The sequence below is a fragment of the Equus caballus genome, chromosome 7 (assembly GCF_041296265.1).
Source record: "Equus caballus isolate H_3958 breed thoroughbred chromosome 7, TB-T2T, whole genome shotgun sequence".
Taxonomy (NCBI): domain Eukaryota; kingdom Metazoa; phylum Chordata; class Mammalia; order Perissodactyla; family Equidae; genus Equus; species Equus caballus.
In genome coordinates, this window is record NC_091690.1 from 72,434,149 (window position 1) to 72,453,090 (window position 18,942).

Here is an 18,942-nt window from a genome sequence, read left to right on the forward strand (position 1 = left end):
CTGTACAGATACTGGGACAGTTCCAAAGATGAGTAAAATATGCTACTTTCCCTGGAAACACTCAAAATGTACTAGGGGAGGATGATGGGAAAGCAGATAATTACCTTACGGTATACAAAATACTTTAATGGAGGTGACAGCAAGGTTGTGAGAGCCTAGAGGAAGGAACAACTAACTCTGCCTTGGCGAGGGCTGGGGGAGGGTGCAGGGAAATAGGTTCAGAAGAGGTACAGGTGTATTCTTGAAAGAGGAGTGAGAGTTTACCATGCAAGGAAGGAGGTATTTTTTGGCAGAGGTTCTCAAAGAGCACTGAATATAACTGAGGTGTCTTCTTGGCCACTGCCACAATTAGTTTTTTTTTAAGTTTTTTTGTTAAATTTTTCCTTCTCCCCAAAGCCCCCCAGTACATAGTTGCATATTTTTAGTTGTGGGTCCTTCTAGTTGTGGCATGTGGGACGCTGCCTCAGTATGGCCTGACAAGTGGTGCCATGTCCGTGCCCAGGATCCGAACCAGCGACACCCTGGGCCGCAGAAGTGGAGCGCGCGAACTTAACCACTCATCCATGGGGCTGGCCCCTACTGCCACAATTCTGTCTCTCTGAATCTAAGACCTTAGACTCTTTGAGCCTTTGGGTTCCAGACTCTGCAACCTGGGGCCCAACCCAAGTTGCTGATATCCATTCCCCTTGTTGGGTAAACAATGATCCTCAGAACAGAGCCTTGCAAATGAATCTTATCCAACAAGATTTCATTATGACCTCAAAACAGGACCTCTAAAAGCACTGAACTCTCCAAAGCATGTTCACTCATTCAACAAATATTTATTATTACCCATTAGGGTAGTGAGTGACAATTATACCCTCACAACCACGTGAATGGCACATACTAGACTTGTGCGGTGTACAACCCAATATCCATGGCAGGCCTGACTGGCACCACACAATGCTCTAGAAGCCGTGGCTATAACAATAAACAAAGACAAAGTCTCTGCAATACAGAACCTACAGTCTAGAGGGGAGACAGTAATATTAATGTAGGCTGATAAGGGCTGTACATGGGAGGGACACTTAGGCTAGACTTGAGGTGTTGGGAAAAGATTTTTAGAGCAAGTGGCTTCTTTTTTTTTGCTGAGGAAGATTTGCCCTGAGCTAACATCTATGGCCAATCTTCCTCTATTTAGTGGGTCACCACCACAACATGGCTGCTGACAAATGGTGCAGGTCTACACCCAGGAACCAAACCCGGGCCACAGAAGTGGAGGGCACCAAACTTAACCCTTAGGCCACGGGATTGGCCCCAGAGCAAGTGGCTTTTAAATAAAACTTGAAAGCTGAAAAAAAGAAAAACAAAAAAAACTTGAAGGAGTTAGTGAGTTAGTGAGGAGTTAGTGAGGAGTGAGGAGTTAGTGAGTTAGTGAGGAGTTAGTGAGGAGTTAGTGAGGAGAAAACATGGTATGGAGAAGGGAAGAGCCAGAGAGAATTTCAAGGCAGAGCATGAGGAACAGAGTGGCAAAAGATGAGCTTACAGAAACAGGCAAAGTTCAGGAAGGGCTTGGGACTGGCCAGTGGCATAGTGGTTAAGTTCACACACTCCACTTCACCAGCCTTGGGTTTGGGTTCATGGGTTTGGATCCCAGGTGCGGACCTACACACCATTCATCAAGCCATGCTGTGGCAGCATCCCACATACAAAATAGAGGAAGACTGGCACAGATGTTAGCTCAGCAATAATCTTCCTCAAGCAAAAAGAGGAAGATTGGCAATAGATGTTAACTCAGGGCCAATCTTCCTCACCAAAAAAAAAAAAAAAAAAAAAAAAAGTTCAGGAAGGGCCTAATAATAATTAGTACTTATGCTGTGCCAGGCAGTGTACAAAGAGTTGGGGATATAACAGTGGATAAGGCCAACAAAAGTCTACTTATGGAGCTTACAGTCCAGTGGGAGAAGGGAATCATTAATGGAATAATCACAAAAGGTAAAATTACAAATTGTGATAAATTATCAAAGAAAAAGCATGGAGGACTATGACAATACAATAGGTAGATTTACTTTAGATTGAAGTATCAGGGAAGGTCTCTCTGAAAAAAATGACATGTGAACTGAATTTAGAGGAAAATGGTAATAATGATTATCCTCAGGGAGAAGTGGCTAGAAGGCAGGAGAGAGAGGGAGACTTACTTTTTACTTTACGCTCTTTTGTATCTTTTAAAACTTGTTCCATGTACATGTATAATCTATTCAAAAAATAAATAAAATGAATTGAAACCTGGAAGGCAAATGGGAGTTTATTAGGTGACAAGATAGAGGACAAGTGTTCCAGGCAGAGGGAACAGCATGTGCAAAGGCCCTAACGTGGGACACAGCTTGGCACATTCAAGGACCAGAAAGGCTGTCAGCTGAAGCAAAGTGAGAGGGGCAGAGTGCACTAGAGACCACACTAGGCCTTGTTAAAGGTTTGGATTTCATGCTGAATAGCCATACATGGGGAAATTATATGTCTGATATGTTTTTAAAAGATCACTTTGGTTGTTGGTGGGTCAAAGTTCAAGCAGAGATTCAAGCAGTAGCCTTGGTTAAGTTAGTGGTGGTGGTCTCCCAGTATCCACACCCGCCTCTCTATTCCATCCTTTAGAGCTGACAAATTAATCCTTCTGAAATGCAGCCCTAATCACATTATTCTCTTTCATTAATTCAATGCCCACACACAATTTTTTTAAAGCACTTAGTAGGTGCCAGGCACTGTACCGGGCACTATGAGACAAGGAAGGTCTTTGCCATATCTCAAAATGTTTGATGGTTTTCCCCCTGCCCAAAGTTCACACTCCTTAGGTAAGCGTTTAAGAACCTTGACTTCATAATCTAGTTCCAACTACTTCATCTCCTCACTCTCCTACTCTCCAGGCCTTTAAAGCTTTGCTCCTCAGCCACAGAGCTGCACTGGCCATTCTGTCTAAGCCATGTAGTTTTCACACCTCTGTGCTGTGGGGGGCTGTCGCCCTCCTGGGACTGCACCTCTCTGACTGGCGAAATCCTACACAGCCTCCTGGGCCTGCTCAAATGCCACCGTCTCTGTGAAACTCTTCTGCTGCCCTAAACACAGAAAGATCAAGTGTTTACTTCACGGTTATAGCTCTCCCATGCCTCCATTATATAGTAAAATTTTTTGTGTAAATACAAAAAGAAAACTCAGATGTCAATCACCATCTTTAAGTACACAGAAACTCAACCACCACCAGTGGTTTCAAACAGCAGAACCAAAAGTGACCTCTGAGAAGATGACACGTCTTAGGTGAAAGTGCCACAGATGCTCGCCTCAGCCTCTCATCTACCGAATTCCTTGGCAAGGAGGCATTTTCAAATTCAGTTTAGGGCAATTCCTATAATTAGAGCAGCTGGTTAATTAAGAAAGTGGATCAAACTACTGTTAAATTAACCGTTTTCCCCCTTAGATGAAAGGTTTTGGTCAAATTATCAGTGGTTAAACTGCTTAATTAGCCAGTTGTTTTAATTACAAAATTTACAAGTTTGAAAGCCTCTGATTCCCAATAAGTTTAACTGATTCTTCCCCCCTGCTCAGTGGCATTAAGCCGAGTTTCCTGCTGTCACATTAACATTGCAGCCTCCTGAGAGAAAAGGCAACTCTTTTCACTGAAGAAGACACAAAACCCCAGGGTTTCAAAAGGAGGCTTTGAAAATCTTTCAGTTAGCACCATGATAGGATGTAATCACATATTGACTTCTCCCACATCATGCCTCTTTTCTTTGTATACGCCAGAGCCAACATCCTTGTTTAATAAACTGGGAACTAAACCCATCAATCCAAAATGGGGGTAAACAACTTCATTTTAATTATTTCTCCTTCAAAATTGGAACAAGCATTTTTAGCAAGGCTATGCAGGAGGGAAAGAGGAAAAAATTGGGGTAGGCCCAGTCAAGAATCTAATTACAGGATATTTTCTCCATTCAATAGACAGAAAAACCCTGAAGGGCAGATGCATCCCAGCACCTGGCAAAACAGTATGCGCTCAGTAAGTGTGTGTGTGTATATATATATATATATATATATATATATATATATATATATATATATTTTTTTTTTTTTTTTTTTTTTTTTAAGTTCTTGAGATATTTTACCAAGACAATCTGCAATGATTTGGCCCTGGCAGCTACCCATGTTTTTCAACATCTCTTTTCAAACTTCTTTCAGTTTTTCTAATTACACTGAACTACTCAGACTTGAAAGTACCATGTTTCTCTGACTCCACCTTTTCCCTCAAGCTGAAACAAGAGGACTCTGAGTTCCCTTCATTTAACCTCTTTAGACTTCTTTATATATATTTACTTCTGCCTTTCCAGGTATGTTTAAATCAGGAAGAAAAAAAAAGATGGTCACTACGATCAGGCCCTTGGAGAGAGCAGGTGGGATGGTACCCAGGGCCCACAGAGAGGGTATGATGCGTGAAGGTGGGAATGGGACACTGCTCCCTACTCTGCTTTTCTGAACATCATTATAATTCAATTTTGAAATTTCTGGCTTTGAAGATATCTCAAAGAATCCATTAAAAATGCCAACAAAGCTGTGTCCTTTCAAGTAGAATTATTTTGGCATGCTGATGTGGGGGATCAGAATTGGCCACCCCAAAATGCGTCTCTTTGGCTTGATTATTTTTAAGGAGAAAAGACTCTAAAGGAAACTTTGACCTTCCCCCTAACTCCCTAAAAGAATTCAAAGTAGAAGGCTTGTCCCAGGACAGGCCATCCGCACAGACAACTCTGTGTATTGGTAGACTGGGACGATCATTGCTAAGCCCATTTTTCTCTCTCTCAGGTCACATTGTCTACAGATGGTGCAGCAAACATTTGCTTGCCAAACATTTGCTTTTCCATCTCCACATAAATTGCCTTCCTCCCCTTTGAATTCCAGAACCACTACCCCAATATCCTCCTTTGTCTTTAGCTGAAGATGATATTAAGGTAGGGGCTTCTGCCATTTTAGCGAGTTATTCAGTTTTCCTGGGTTTCTCCCATGTATACATGTTATTAAACTTTGATTTTCTCCTGTTATTCTGTCTCATGTCAATTTAATTCCTAGGCCAGCCAGAAGGACCTGGAGGGAAGAGGAATAATTCTTCCACCCTACACTGACACTGGTGGGTTACCCTGGGCCTTGGAACCTTCTAGGCACTGGGATTCCCTCACCACAACTGAAAAATAGGCAAAGGAAAGTACAACTTGTCAGTAAATATATAAAAATATGTTCAACCAACTAGTAATCAAAGACATGCAAATTACAAATACAAGGAATGGCATTTTTAAACTTATAATATTAGCAAGTACTAAAAAAATAATAGTATGTTGATGAGTGTATAAAAAGGGATTCTCAAATACCAAAAAAGTATAAAATGGCACAATTTTTCTGGAGCGCACTTTGGTAATACATATGAATAGCTTTAAAAATGTGCATTTCCTTTGACCCAAGAGTTTGACTTTTAGAATGTACCCTAACTAACTAATCAGACAAGGTAGAAATGCTCATGCACAAGGATGCTTATCATAGTGTTGTTTACATTGCAACACGTTGGAGACAAGTTAAAGTTCTCCAGATAGGAAACTGTTTGAGTAAAGTGTGTTATTATCCTCCATTTCTCTTTTCAGAAAGATCCCTACTGGATCTCTTTCAACAGCATTAACATACCCTATTTGATTCCAGTTGTTTTTTTTTTTAAAGATTTTATTTTTTTCCTTTTTCTCCCCAAAGCCCCCCGGTACATAGCTGTATATTCTTCGTTGTGGGTCCTTCTAGTTGTGGCATGTGGGACGCTGCCTCAGCGTGGTTTGACGAGCAGCGCCATGTCCGCGCCCAGGATTCGAACCAACGAAACACTGGGCTGCCTGCAGCGGAGCGCGCGAACTTAACCACTGGGCCAGAGGGCAAGCCCCTGATTCCAGTTTTAAAAACAAAATAAAACAAAAAAGTACCCCATAATTAGGTAGCTGTCAGATACCAAAACCCAATAGTATTAAAACAGGTTGGTACTGGCATCAAATATACAGACAGATCAATGAAACAAAACAAGGCTAAAATAGTTCCAGATCTCTACAGAAACTTAGTATATCATAAAGGTGACATTCTCAAATCTACAGGAAAAAGATGTATGCTTCAATAAATGTTGAAACAACTGACTATTCATTTGGAGGGAAAAAACTGCACCCCTATCCCCTTCTAATTTCAGATGGACAACATATTTAAAGGAAAAAAAATATCAGAAGATAACATGAAGAATTTTAAAAAATACTCTTGGAGTAAAGAAGACCTTTCTAAGCATGAAACAAAATCTAGAAATCAAAGATTAATGAATTTAGCTGTATAAAAATTTAAAACTTCTATTCAGCAAAAACACAAAAACAAAGTTAAGGGATAGATGACTGGAAATAATACAAAGCACAGATGACAGGAAAATGTTAATTTCCTCAATATATAAAAACTATCTAAAAGGTTCTTACAAGTCAGAAAGGAAACAACCCAATAGAAAAATAGGCAAAAAATACAAACAGGCAGTTCACAAGGAAACAAATGGTCAATAAAAATATGACAAGATGACAAACTTTCTCAAGAAATGCAGATTAAAACAATGACACACAATTTTTCACCAGCAAAAAAATAAGATACTTTATAAAACCCAGTTTGGGCCAGAAAATAGAAATGTAAATTAATACAACTTCTCTGAAGGGCAATCTGACAATATTCACCAAAATGTTCAGCTCACAATCCCTTGACTCAGCAGTTTCAATTCCAGGAATTTATCTTACAAACGTACGGGAACAAGTTTACTAAGATGTATAAAAATGGTTGCCGCAGCATTTTTTGAAATAGCAAAAACTAAAAACAACCTAAATGTCCAGCTTTAAGATACAGTCATACACACACATAATATATATGTTCATATATGCATAAAACTTTCCTGAAAAATATACAAGAACTTGCTGTCAGTGCATAGCACTGGGGAGTAAGACTGGAAAATAGAAGAAAATTCAACTTCTCATCATACACTCTTTTGTACAGTTTAAATCTATTTTTACCATTTGCATCTATATGCATGCATTTAAAATTTTTAACAGTTGATAAATTAAGGGACAAGACCAAGGCTAGGGAATACAGGGGACTTGAACATAATCTTTTTTTTAATATACACACAAGGGGAAAAACAATGCAAGTCTAACAAAACGTTAATAATTGCCACATCTGGGTTTATTTGACATAGTACCGTCTTTACTTTTCTGTATGTTTTTATCTCTTGCAAAATTAAAAGTGTAATTGAGAGAAAAATAACCACTAAAAATAAACCTTTCCTTGACCCCCATAGCCCTCTCCAGCTCCTGCCAATTCTCTCTCCTCTCATTCAAAGTCAACTTCTTAAAAGCAATGTTTATAATAGCTTTCTCTAACTCCTGAACTCAAATTCACTCGTCAACTCAGTGGATTTCCACAACCAAACCCCACCCCACCACGACAGACATTATTCTCCCTAAGGTCACCAGTGACCTCTATGTTCCTAAAGCCAAGGAATGTTGTTAAGTTCATATCTTTCGTGATCTCTCAGCAGCACATAGTTGAAATGGTTAACCACTCTTTCCCACTTGAAACACTCTCCTTTTGGCCACCATGAAACTATACTAGCCTGGTTTTCTCCTAACACTTTGGCTTCCGTTTTTCAAGTTCATTAGCCATCTCTTTCACCCTCTAATTCCTCAGGGCCTGATCCATGGGCCTCTTCTCTACTTGTTCTTCTCAGTGGTCTCATTTTTTCCCATGGCTTCAATTAAAATGGACAATATAATGATTTTCAAATTTAAAGTTTCAACTCAGACCTATATTTTGAGCTCAAGATCAGTGTATCCAATGGGCTACTTAATATATCCTCCCCACAGGCACTCCAACTCAACATGTTCAAAACTAGACTCAGAATCTTCCCCTACAAATTGTTCCATTTAAGGGAATATATTAAAAATAATTATATAGATATTTAGATATAGACATTTATTTATAAATATATAAATAATATATATAAATAATATATAAGATATATAAATATATATTTATAATATATATTAAAATATACATATAAATACTTAGATATGCATAAAATCTAAAGATATAGATACTATACAGATATAGATATTACATATTTATTTATTTATTGTAGTAGGAACATGTTTACCATAGATTAAGTTAAAAAAGGCAGATTATAATGGAGTACATATTATTTGTCCCCATTACTGCATGACAAAAAAATACATATACCTAGAGAGAGAGAGAGAGAAATGCCTAGAAAAAGACCTAGTAGGATACACATCAAAATGTTAAGCAAAATCTCTGGATGGTAGGATTGTAGGTGATTTTTATTTTCTTCAGCTTCTTCATGTATGTGTGTGTTTTCTATATTCTTTAAAATGGATGCTTTTCACTTTTATGATTAGATATTCTTAGTGGTTTTTTTTTTTAATCTCCTGTTAGGATGCAATATGAAGTTCAAAGGATCAGTTATGAAGTTTTCTTGGTAAACTGTTTAACTTAAATCTAAGCTTTTAGATCTAACTTCCAGATTTTAGGAAGGAGGCAGAATAATATGTTATATAACACCACAAAGAAATAATCAGACAAATCAAGAAGGAAGGACATGCTATAAGACAAATGGCCGGCCTAATCAAAAAGTCACTGTTGTAGAAATAAAACAGTGGCAGAACTGTTCTATATTAAAGGTGACATAATAGTGAAATGCAAAGCACGAACCTTCGTTGGCTCTTGGTTATAATATAATAATACCCATAAAATATATTTTGGGAACAATTTAGGAAATGCATAGAATGTTAGATAATATTGGGACATTATTATTAATTTTCTTGAATGACATAATGGTGTTGCATATGGTTCTTGAACAGAATGTAAAGAATGTCTTTATTTCTAGAAATGCATGCTGAATATTTAGGGTGAAGTATCACAACATCTGACAGAGAAAGCTAACATAACGAAATGTTAGCAACAGCTGAATCTAAGTGGTGGGTATAGAAGTGTTCTTTAGGGGCCAGCTCTGTGGCCGAGTGGTTAAGTTCGTGCGCTCCACTGCAGTGGCCCAGGGTTTGGATCCTGGGAGCAGACATGGCACCGCTCGTCAGGCCACGTTGAGGCAGCATCCCATATCCCACAACTAGAAGGACCTGCAACTAGGATATACAACTATGTACCGGGGCGGGGGGGTTGGGAAATAAAGCAGTAGGAAAAAAAGAAGTGTTCTTTATATTATTCTTGGGGAAAAAATTATTTCTTACAACACTGTAAGCTTCCAAATGGCAAGGACTGTATCATCTTAATTTTGTACCCCCAGCACCTAAAACAGAGCCTGCTACAATAAATGTTTGTTGAGAAAATTAACAAATAAAAAGAAGCCCGTATTTTGAGATGCTGCGCTTTAGGCCTGGTAGAAATGGTGATTCTCTACATATAGCTGCTATCTTCTGAAATAATTAATGGAGGTAAAACCTCTTACATGCTGCCTGGTACATATTAGGCACTCAATAAATGTTAGTTCCCTTTCTTACTCCCATTCCTTTGCCTCTGATACTCTTTAGTCAAATGACAGATGTCATTAATATCCAACAGTTGCTTTGAAATTTGTCACATTAATAGGCAAAGCAAAAATGGCAAGTAATTGGGTTGAAACAGAGATTGAAATTCATTGAGTTAATCAGATTGAACGGACATTCATTTTGGATAAAATACTGAAAGAGAAGCCTTAGCCTGGTAGATGACGGACATGAAAGACAGCTCTGGAATAGTAGCAATAATAATTATAATAGCTAACTCTTTCGAGCACTTTATGCGTTTTATCTCACTGAATCTTCAAATCATTCACTGCAGTTTATAGCATAATTATCCCCATTTTTTTCAGTGAGGAAACCAAGCTATGGAGACACAGTCCAAGATGACAGAGCAAGTATGTGGCAGAGTTGGATTCCACACTTCCTCCAGAGCTCTTGCTCCTGACCACTCCTTCATGGTTTCACTGCTGTCCTGTTCCATGTGAGGGGCAGGACTTGGTCCCAGCCACTCTTCTTAAAGATATGCTAGGCATCCTTCCAGACAAAATTATTAGAGTGTTAGAGGATCACTTGAAGCAGTTAGACTACATCAGGAAATAACTGCTTACCTGCAGAACAGACAGGATTCTCTCCTGAAGTTCTGAACCTAAAAAGAGGGAGAAAGTATGTTGAATACAGTTAGAGACGCACATTTTATTTGTATAGTTACCAAAGCTATATGCTTCTCATTAAGGATATACCAATGCTAGATATTTCTTTAGTCCCTCCTTCCTTTCTTTATATAAACACTATTAAGTACCTACTATGTGCCAGACAATGTGCTAGGTCCTGAGGATGCAAAAGTAAGTAAAATATCTCTATCTATGGTCTAGTTGGGAGGGAGATATGTAGAGAAATGAGAGTCATTGGGGGGGAGGACAAAAGGGGTGATTAGGCTCGCATGTGAGGGGATGGACTATAATTAGTTTTTGGGTGGTGAACATGATGTAACCTACACAGAATTCAAAATATATTACACTGTACATCTGAAAGCTATATAATGTTATGATCCAATGTTACTGCAATTAAAAATATAATAATAAAAAGAAATAAATAATAAATAAAAAGAAATGCGAGCCACGATAGAGTGATCATCCAGAACAAAAACATGTACAAGATTTGATGGAACACCAAGGAAAATGTGGTCATTTCCACCACACAGGTGAAATTATTTGAGGTGAGTTTTAAGAAATGAAGAACTGTTCTCGATTATTTAGCCCTACGGGGAAAGCATTCTAGGCAGAGGTATGAAAGTGGTATATTTGGGGAAGGACAGGCAGCTGGACATGAGTGGCACTTAAGCAGCAGGGAAGGGGGCAGGGTAAAAGAGGTAATTGGGGTCCAGTTTATGAAGAACCTCGTACGCTGTGCTAAGGAGTTTGGTCTCTACTCTGTGGAGGCAGTGGGAAGCTTCTGGCAGAGTTTAAGCAAAGAAGTGAAATAATTAAGTTTAAGTCTTGGAAAGGTAACCCTGGCAGCAGGTGAGCAATGAATGGGAAAAGGTGAGACTGAGGCAAGAGAACCAGTGAGGTGGTTCTTGCAATAGCCTTGCGTTATTAGAACATGCTCAGGGAGGATGGAGAGGAAGGAACAGCAAAGAGAGCCAGACTGGATACAGAAGCCAAAGAACATGGAGGAAAATAAAATGGCTGTGTTCGGCTGACTAGGTAATCAGAGTATTTTAGTTCAGAAGCTTTAGAAGTTTACTTTTTTTTTTTTTTTTTTGAGGAAGATGAGCCCTGAGCTAACATCTGCCGCCAATCCTTCTCTTTTTGCCCATGAAGATTGGCCTGAGCTAACATCCTTGCCCATCTTCCTCTATTTTGTATGTGGGACGCCTACCACAGCACGGCTTACAAGCGGTGCATACATCCGCACCCGGGATTTGAACCGGCCAACCCTGGGCCACCAAAGCGGAACGTGTGAACTTAACCACCGTGCCACCGAGCCGGCCCAAGTTCAGAAGCTTTGAAACTAAACTGTGGAACAAGCTAGAGACAAGCAGATCTGTGATTAAAGGCTGACTCTACCGTTTCCAAACTGCAACCTTAGGCAAGTTGTTTTACATCTCTGTATCTTGGTTATCTCATCTTTAAAACACAGGTAATAATAGTATAACCTCATGGAACTGAAAGCCTATCCTAAACTCTCTGAGCCAGGTTCCTCTCTTGTAAAATGATGATATTTATATTTGTCCTGTAGTGTTTTTGTGAAGATTAAGGAGAACATGTAAAATACCTAGCATGGTGCCACAGTAGGTGCTTATTGAATAGCTGACTGACTAACGATGGAAAAACAGATTAAGATGGAAAGGGGGTGAAAGGAGAAAGGCTTCAACAAACGTAAAGGATTAAACAAATCATCCAGGCAGTGAGTGCCATGTGGTCCAGGAAGATATACAATTCATTGTTTTATATCATGTGGCTGCCACACATAAGACACTCAGTGAATATCTGCTGAACAGAGAAACATAAACTACTAAATGCTGTTCATTACCATCTAGAGAAAAACAATGGGAGGCAGCATACTGTACATGCAGAATGGTGAAAAAAAAACTTGGCTTTGAATCCTAACTCTAACTCATATTAGCTATGTCATCCTAGAGCAATCAATTAACCTCTCTGGACCTCAGTTATTTATGTATAAAATTGAGATAATATCACCTGTTTCACCAGGTCACTATGAGGATATATTCATCAAACAAATATTTATTAAATGCCTACTATGAGTCAGACACCATATGTGCCAGACACCATTTATATATATAAATTTATATAAATATATAACTATATGTATAATGCGTCAGATAGTGATACCCACTATGAAGAAAAATAAAGCAGGGTAAGGAAACAAAGATTGATAGAGGGGGGCTATTTTATATAAAATAGGGTAGTCAGGGAAGGCCTTTCTGATGAGATGACATTTGGGCACAAACCTGAATAAAGTAAAAGAACAAGCCATATGGATATCTGTGGGAAGAATGTGCAAAGATCCTGGAGTGGTAGAGTGCTTAGATCATCAAGGAATAGAAAGGGAGCCAGTGTGGCTAATGCTGAGTACGTAGTAGTATAGATTGAGGGAGCACAGTATATAAGCCTTGTAGGCCATGGTAAGAACTATAGATTTTATTGTGAGTGAGATGGACACCACTGGAGAGTTCTGAGAGAGGAATGATGTGAGCTAACATGATTTTATAAGAATCGCTCTGGTTTTAGTGCAAAGGATAGAATACAAAAGTAAAAGCAGGGAGACCAGTTAGGAGGCAGGATGAAGGTAGTAAAGAAGAGAAGAGGAGCTGCTCCCTAGCAGTTTAGCAAAACAGAAAGCATGAGACCTGAAACTGGAGGTGAGAAATGGTTTGATTATGTACATATTTCAAAAGTAGAGCTGACAGGATTTGCTAAGGAATTGTATGTAGAGTGAGAGAAATGACAGTGTCAAGGATGACTCCAAGGATTTTGGCCTGAGCAACTAGATGAATGGAGTTGTCATTTACTGAGAATGGGGAAGGAGCAAGCCGGTGGGGAGTTAATGCCTGAGATCCTTAGTAGACATGCTATTGGAGATGATGAAAGAAGAATGTTGTGATCTGCCTAGCAGAATGCAAATATCGGCTCTGTGTAATTGCTGTTATTAATGTCCTTACTGATGTGGATTAAGGCTGCCCCAGCTAGAGAAGCCCAAGGTGACCTGGCCTACATGCCAAACTATACGACCCAGTGGACTTTTTTTATGGTATAAATTAGGACTGCCCCAGGGAGAGAAGCCTGGGGCATCCTCACCTGCATGCCGATCTATATGGCCAGATTCGTATCTAAAGTTATATGACCGCACAATAACCAGACCCCATCTGCACTGAAATCATTTAATGACTTTTTACATCATCTTTTTCTTTTTCTTTTTTTTCCAGTAAAAATAAGTCACATACCCATGCCTTATAAAATTAGCCCTAACCCTCAACTCGGGGCAGCAGCAGGAGCTCTGACTGCTCGTGGGTCTTGTCCCCACGCACCAGCTCTGCCTGCCCATGGGTCCTGTCCCCATGCCAGCGGGGGCAGCAGCAGGAGCTCTGACTGCCCGTGGGTCCTGTCCCCACGCACCAGCTCTGACTGCCCATGGGTCCTGTCCCCATGCGGCAGCAGCAGGAGCTCTGACTGCCCGTGGGTCTTGTCCCCACACACCAGCTCTGCCTGCCCATGGGTCCTGTCCCCATGCCAGCGGGGGCAGCAGCAGCGGCAGCAGCAGGAGCTCTGACTGCCCGTGGGTCTTGTCCCCACACACCAGCTCTGCCTGCCCATGGGTCCTGTCCCCATGCCAGCGGGGGCAGCAGCAGCGGCAGCAGCAGGAGCTCTGACCGCCCGTGGGTCCTGTCCCCAGGCACCAGCTCTGCCTGCCCATGGGTCCTGTCCCCATGCCAGCAGGGGCAGCAGCAGCTGCTCTGCCTATCCATGGGCCCTGTCCCCATGCCAGTGGGGGCAGCAGAAGCGGCGGCAGCAGAAGCTCTTACTGCCCATGGGTCCTGTCCCCATGCTATTCTACACTATTCTCTAAATAAAAGAGCACTACTGCCAGATCTTGAGAGTCTAAGAAATCTTTCTTTAGACTCCTTGGCTCACCGACCCCGCATCACTTACCTTAAGAGGGAAAAGGCTTGCGTAAAAATGATGTTGTTCCTCAGACACAGCACCTACAGCAAAACAGCCATGTTAGAACAATCTTAAGCATTCACAGATCTCCAAGCACCTCTTCACAAAGAGGCTAGAAACCCACAGTACACAAACCAAAAAGGACTCAAACACTCTTATCTAGCAAGGAAGCTGTCCTACAGTTAATCAGTTAATACCAAACATGCCAGCAAACCAAGGTCATCTTCTTTCTTATTTTACCCACTACAGAAAATGCTCAAAAAACAAAAGCTTCCCTTCCATGCTGCTTTTTTTTTTTTTTTTTTTTTTTTTACCCTATTTCCTCTTTCCAGTTTGACCTATTTGTTCTACTATCAATCAACACCTATTAGGCATCTGCCAAGTAGAGGTACCAGGTGAGGGACTTTCTTAACTGTTCCCTAATTCTCAAAACCCTGCAAGGCAATTCTACCGCTGAGGTGACTGAAGACCCATAGAAGTTATATTCCAGGAAATTATAGCTAAGTGGCTAAGAGGGCTGTTTCACTTCAAAGGCAATGCCTTTCTCAATAACGCCTTTCTCAATGTCTTTCTCAATAATAATAACAATGATACCAACATCAACAAAACAATAATAATGAGAGGAGGCAGTTGCAGGGGCAGCTTCCCCTCCTAAGCTTCCCCCCAACCCAGTTATTTCACTCTCACTCTGCCCTGGGGCCACCCAGCCAAAAGGTCAGTGGTGTAGCTTTACTAAGGGCACGTTTAACACAGGAAGTCTTTTTACAAAGTAACTAGATGATAAATACTAAATGTCCTTAAGGTCCCATAACATAAAGAGAAAATCCTGTCCACTATGGGTAACAATTTCAATTGTTGCAACATATATATGTTAGAGGCTATTATGTAGAAACAAGGAAAAGTCTGAGAAGCTATCACAGACAAGAGGAGCCTAAGGAGACAAGACGTCTAAACATAATATAACATCCTGGAGGGGATCTTATAACAGAAAAAGGACATTACATTAAAAAAATGAAAGAAATATGAATAAAGTTTGGACTTTAATAATAATATATCAATATCGGTTCATTATTATGAAAAAATGCACCATATTAATGTAAGATAATAAGAGGACATATGGGAATTCTTTGTACTATCTTTGCAACTCTCTTGTAATTCTAAAACTATTCTAAAATAGTTTATTTTTAAAAAGCCTTTTATGTGCCAGCTACTGTGCTGAATATTAAAGGAAATATAAAAACAAAATGTAACAACATGGATAAACTTTGAAAACATTATGCTAAGTGAAAGAAGCCAGTCACAAAGGGCCAAATATTGTGAAATACCCAGACTAGGCAAATCTATAGAGAAAGAAAGTAGATTAGTGGTTGCCTAGGGCTGGAGGGTCTGGGGAGCTGGGGATGATAGCTAAGGGACATGGGGTTTCTTTTTGGGGTGATGAAAATGTTCTAAAATTGATTGTAGTGATGGTTGCACAACTATGAACATATTAAAAGCCACTGAATAGTACACTTTAAATGGGTGAATTGTACAGTATATGAATTGTATCTCAATAAAGCTATTAAAAAATGTAAGCAGAATCCCCGTCTTATAGGAGTTTGAATGGCTGGAGATATGAACATATATTTGCATTAAACAGCTGAGCAACACAGCAAGTATTATAAGATTAAGTCAGGGGCTGGCCCTGTGGCCGAGTGGTTAAGTTCTCGCACTCCGCTTCAGCGGCCCGGGGTTTCGCCAGTTCAAATCCTGGGCACGGACATGGCACCGCTCGTCAGGCCACGCTGAGTCAGCATCCCACATGCCACAACTAGAAAGACCCACAACTAAAAAATATATATACAACTATGTACCAGGGGGTTTTGGAGAGAAAGGAAAAATAAAATCTTTAAAAAAAAAAAAAGAAGATTAAGTCAAAATAGACAGTATGAACAACAAGCACCTCTGGCAGGAAAGCCAGGTGGAGATGGCCAGCAGGAGAAGGTTTGAGCTTTTAGGGTGTAGTGACATTGCTGAGAATCTGCTCAGTCATGAACCTTCTCCCCAGACAAATACATATCGGCATGGATATCCAAAAGTTTACATACTACTTCAAGAGATTCACTGAAACTCTTAAGATCACCCATAGACTACTATACTAAACCAAGAGGTCCTCAGGGGCAAGGGCCATGTCATATTCCTCTCAGGCACATTGTAGACGTTGTCAATCAAAGTTTGTTTTGATGAATAAATAAATGATTAGAAAGAAGTAAATTAGTGATAATCATTGTTACCATTTATTACCACCCACATCTATTTTGTTCAGTTACCTACCATGTGTTTAAATCATAATTCCCTTACAGGATAAGTATTATTATCCCATTTTACAGTTGAGGAAACTGAGATTAAGTAACTTACCCAAAGTCAAACAGCTACTATAAGAACTAGTATAGGATCTTAGGTTTCTCTCTAAAGCCCATAATTTCCCCACTATTTTACACCCTCTCTCACATAAATGAATGTGTTAATGTTTAGGAAATCAAGGGGAAAAATGATCAAATTTAGGAAAAGTCTCCCAGAGAATGTGAGGTCATGAAGATTTGGAAGGATATGAATAGAAAGAAGGAAGGGCAAAGTGCATAGACGATTCTAAAAATCACAATTAAAGCAGATACTAATATAATACTTTGTAAAGTATGTGTGCAATATGCTTAACCTAACATTGGCCAGCATAAAAGAATAGGCAACTGGGAGCCCTGGGAGACAGGAGCTCCGGGCAGCTTCCTCCACCACTGGCCACCATACCTTGCCTAGTAATTCTCCTCTCTGGAGTTAGAGCAGATGACTCAAAGGTCCCTCTAGGCCCAAGATCTATCAACCAAGACAAACAGAATAGAAATCAGAGTGAACAGAATGTATTCTTAAATGGGTCACTTCATACAGAAGAGGTATGGATGGGAAGAAAAATCTAGACGAGACTGATTTTTCCTCACTTTAATTGTTCCGATTTCTGAGGCTCTACAACAGCTAGGAATTTAATTATCTAAAACCGAGGCTTAAGGGTTGGCAACTTTCTGGAAGACATTCAAATTGTGGTGCGAACTCTCCCTCTCAGCTCTGGGAAACGTGCTTCCTCTCCCCTGCAATGCTCGGCATTATTTAGCAGGACAAAAGTAATCTATTTTGGGACTGTATCCACAAATACCCCCTCCCCACAGTCAGCAAATGAGGAGCAGCTCCAGCTCTGGTGCAAATGAAAGAGGAGGGCTGTGATGCTAGTGAATGAATGAATGAGGACACAGCTGCTGCAGTGGATTACAAAAATACTTGTCCCACGAGCTAGGCAGCCAGGAATTGAGAAAGGCCTGAATAGCAACCTGACAACTGAAGTCACAGGGCAAAATCTATAGTGTGTGAGGAGTTTCGGACACCAAGGCCCTAGGGTGGGTGGTGACAGTGGTGAGTCAGGGGCCCGTGAGACAAACAACTGAGAGCTGTTTTATGAATATTAACAGAATATATTTGTATATTAACAAATATTACTTAAAATAGCATTGTTATTATCACTTATTGAGTACATCCTTTGTGCTAAGCACTTTACATGTACTATTTCAATTAATATTTACACCAGTCCTCTGACTGAAACATTATGAGATAATTGCCGCCATTGTATAGAGGAAAAAACACCAGCTTAGGTAAATTGCCCAGTTGGTAAGAGGTGCCAGGAATTCAAAGCCAAGTCTGACTGAACTCAAAGGCCATCTTTTCCATTCTGCCACACTGCCTTGCAAAAGAGTAATACCAATTTATATTAGTGAAACTCATATGGTAATAAAAATAGCCTTAATAATCGTACCTTTCTTGAGCACCTGCTATATGCCAAACATCATTTCCTTCAATCTACAACCGTTCTGTGTGGTAGATATTTCTACCTCCATTTACTGTGAGGAAACCAAAGCACAGATGGGTGAATTAATATGTCCAACGCACAGAGCTAATAAGTGGTGTTCTAGCTGACCTTTTCCTAAGTTTTTTCAAAATTGCTTTTGTTTGTAGTTTTTCCTTTGGCCATTCTCTCCTAAATATACTGAATAGGTTGACTGTCAAAGTCTGTCTTTGCACGGAGTCTTTACAGCAGTTAGGAGCCCAGGTTATAGGTTCACACAGACCTGGGTTTGACTATCAGCACTTCTATTTTACTAGCTGTATGATCTCTGGCAAACCACTGAAGAAATACTTGGCCTCACATTCAGTATGATTTCATTTATAAGAAATGGCCACAGCAGACAAATCCATAGAGACAGAAAGTAGCTAAGTGGTTATCAGGGGATGAGCAGAGTAGGGAATGACGAGTGACTGCTTATCGGGTGCAGGGTTTCTTTTTGGAGTGATGAAAAAGTTCTGGAATTAGATAGTTGTGATGGCTGAACAACTTTGTGAATAAACTAAAAACCACTGCACTGTCCACTATCGAGGGGTGAATGTTATGGTATATGAATTATATCTCAATTTTTTAAAAAAGAAGTGAAAGAAATATCTGGCTTCACACTATAAGTGCTGGATGGCACTTCCAGGCCACTGCTGAGCTCTGTTAAGCCCAATTCCCTAACTTCCTCCAGGCCTAAATTCAGTTAGGTTTCTTTGTGTGTTTTTGGTGAAGAAGATTGTCCCTGAGCCAACGT

General features: G+C 40.0%; 1 protein-coding gene across 4 annotated transcripts in view; it reads right to left on the minus strand.

The window, feature by feature from the left end:
* Window positions 1-18,942, minus strand: part of MRPL48 (mitochondrial ribosomal protein L48) — a 48,600-nt gene that overhangs the window by 25,436 nt on the left and 4,222 nt on the right. For 2 of the 4 annotated variants that reach the window (XM_070272163.1, XM_014741498.3), the window contains exons 2-4: window positions 14,270-14,322; window positions 10,205-10,242; window positions 2,178-2,233 (exon numbers count right to left, since the gene is read on the minus strand). In XM_070272163.1, coding sequence (XP_070128264.1) covers window positions 2,178-2,226 — 49 coding nt within the window. In that variant the 5' untranslated portion in view covers window positions 2,227-2,233; window positions 10,205-10,242; window positions 14,270-14,322. Of the gene's footprint in view, window positions 1-2,177; window positions 2,234-2,971; window positions 3,085-10,204; window positions 10,243-14,269; window positions 14,323-18,942 lie in introns of those variants that run through there. The other 2 variants (NM_001309294.1, XM_070272164.1) reach the window with 2 other exon arrangements.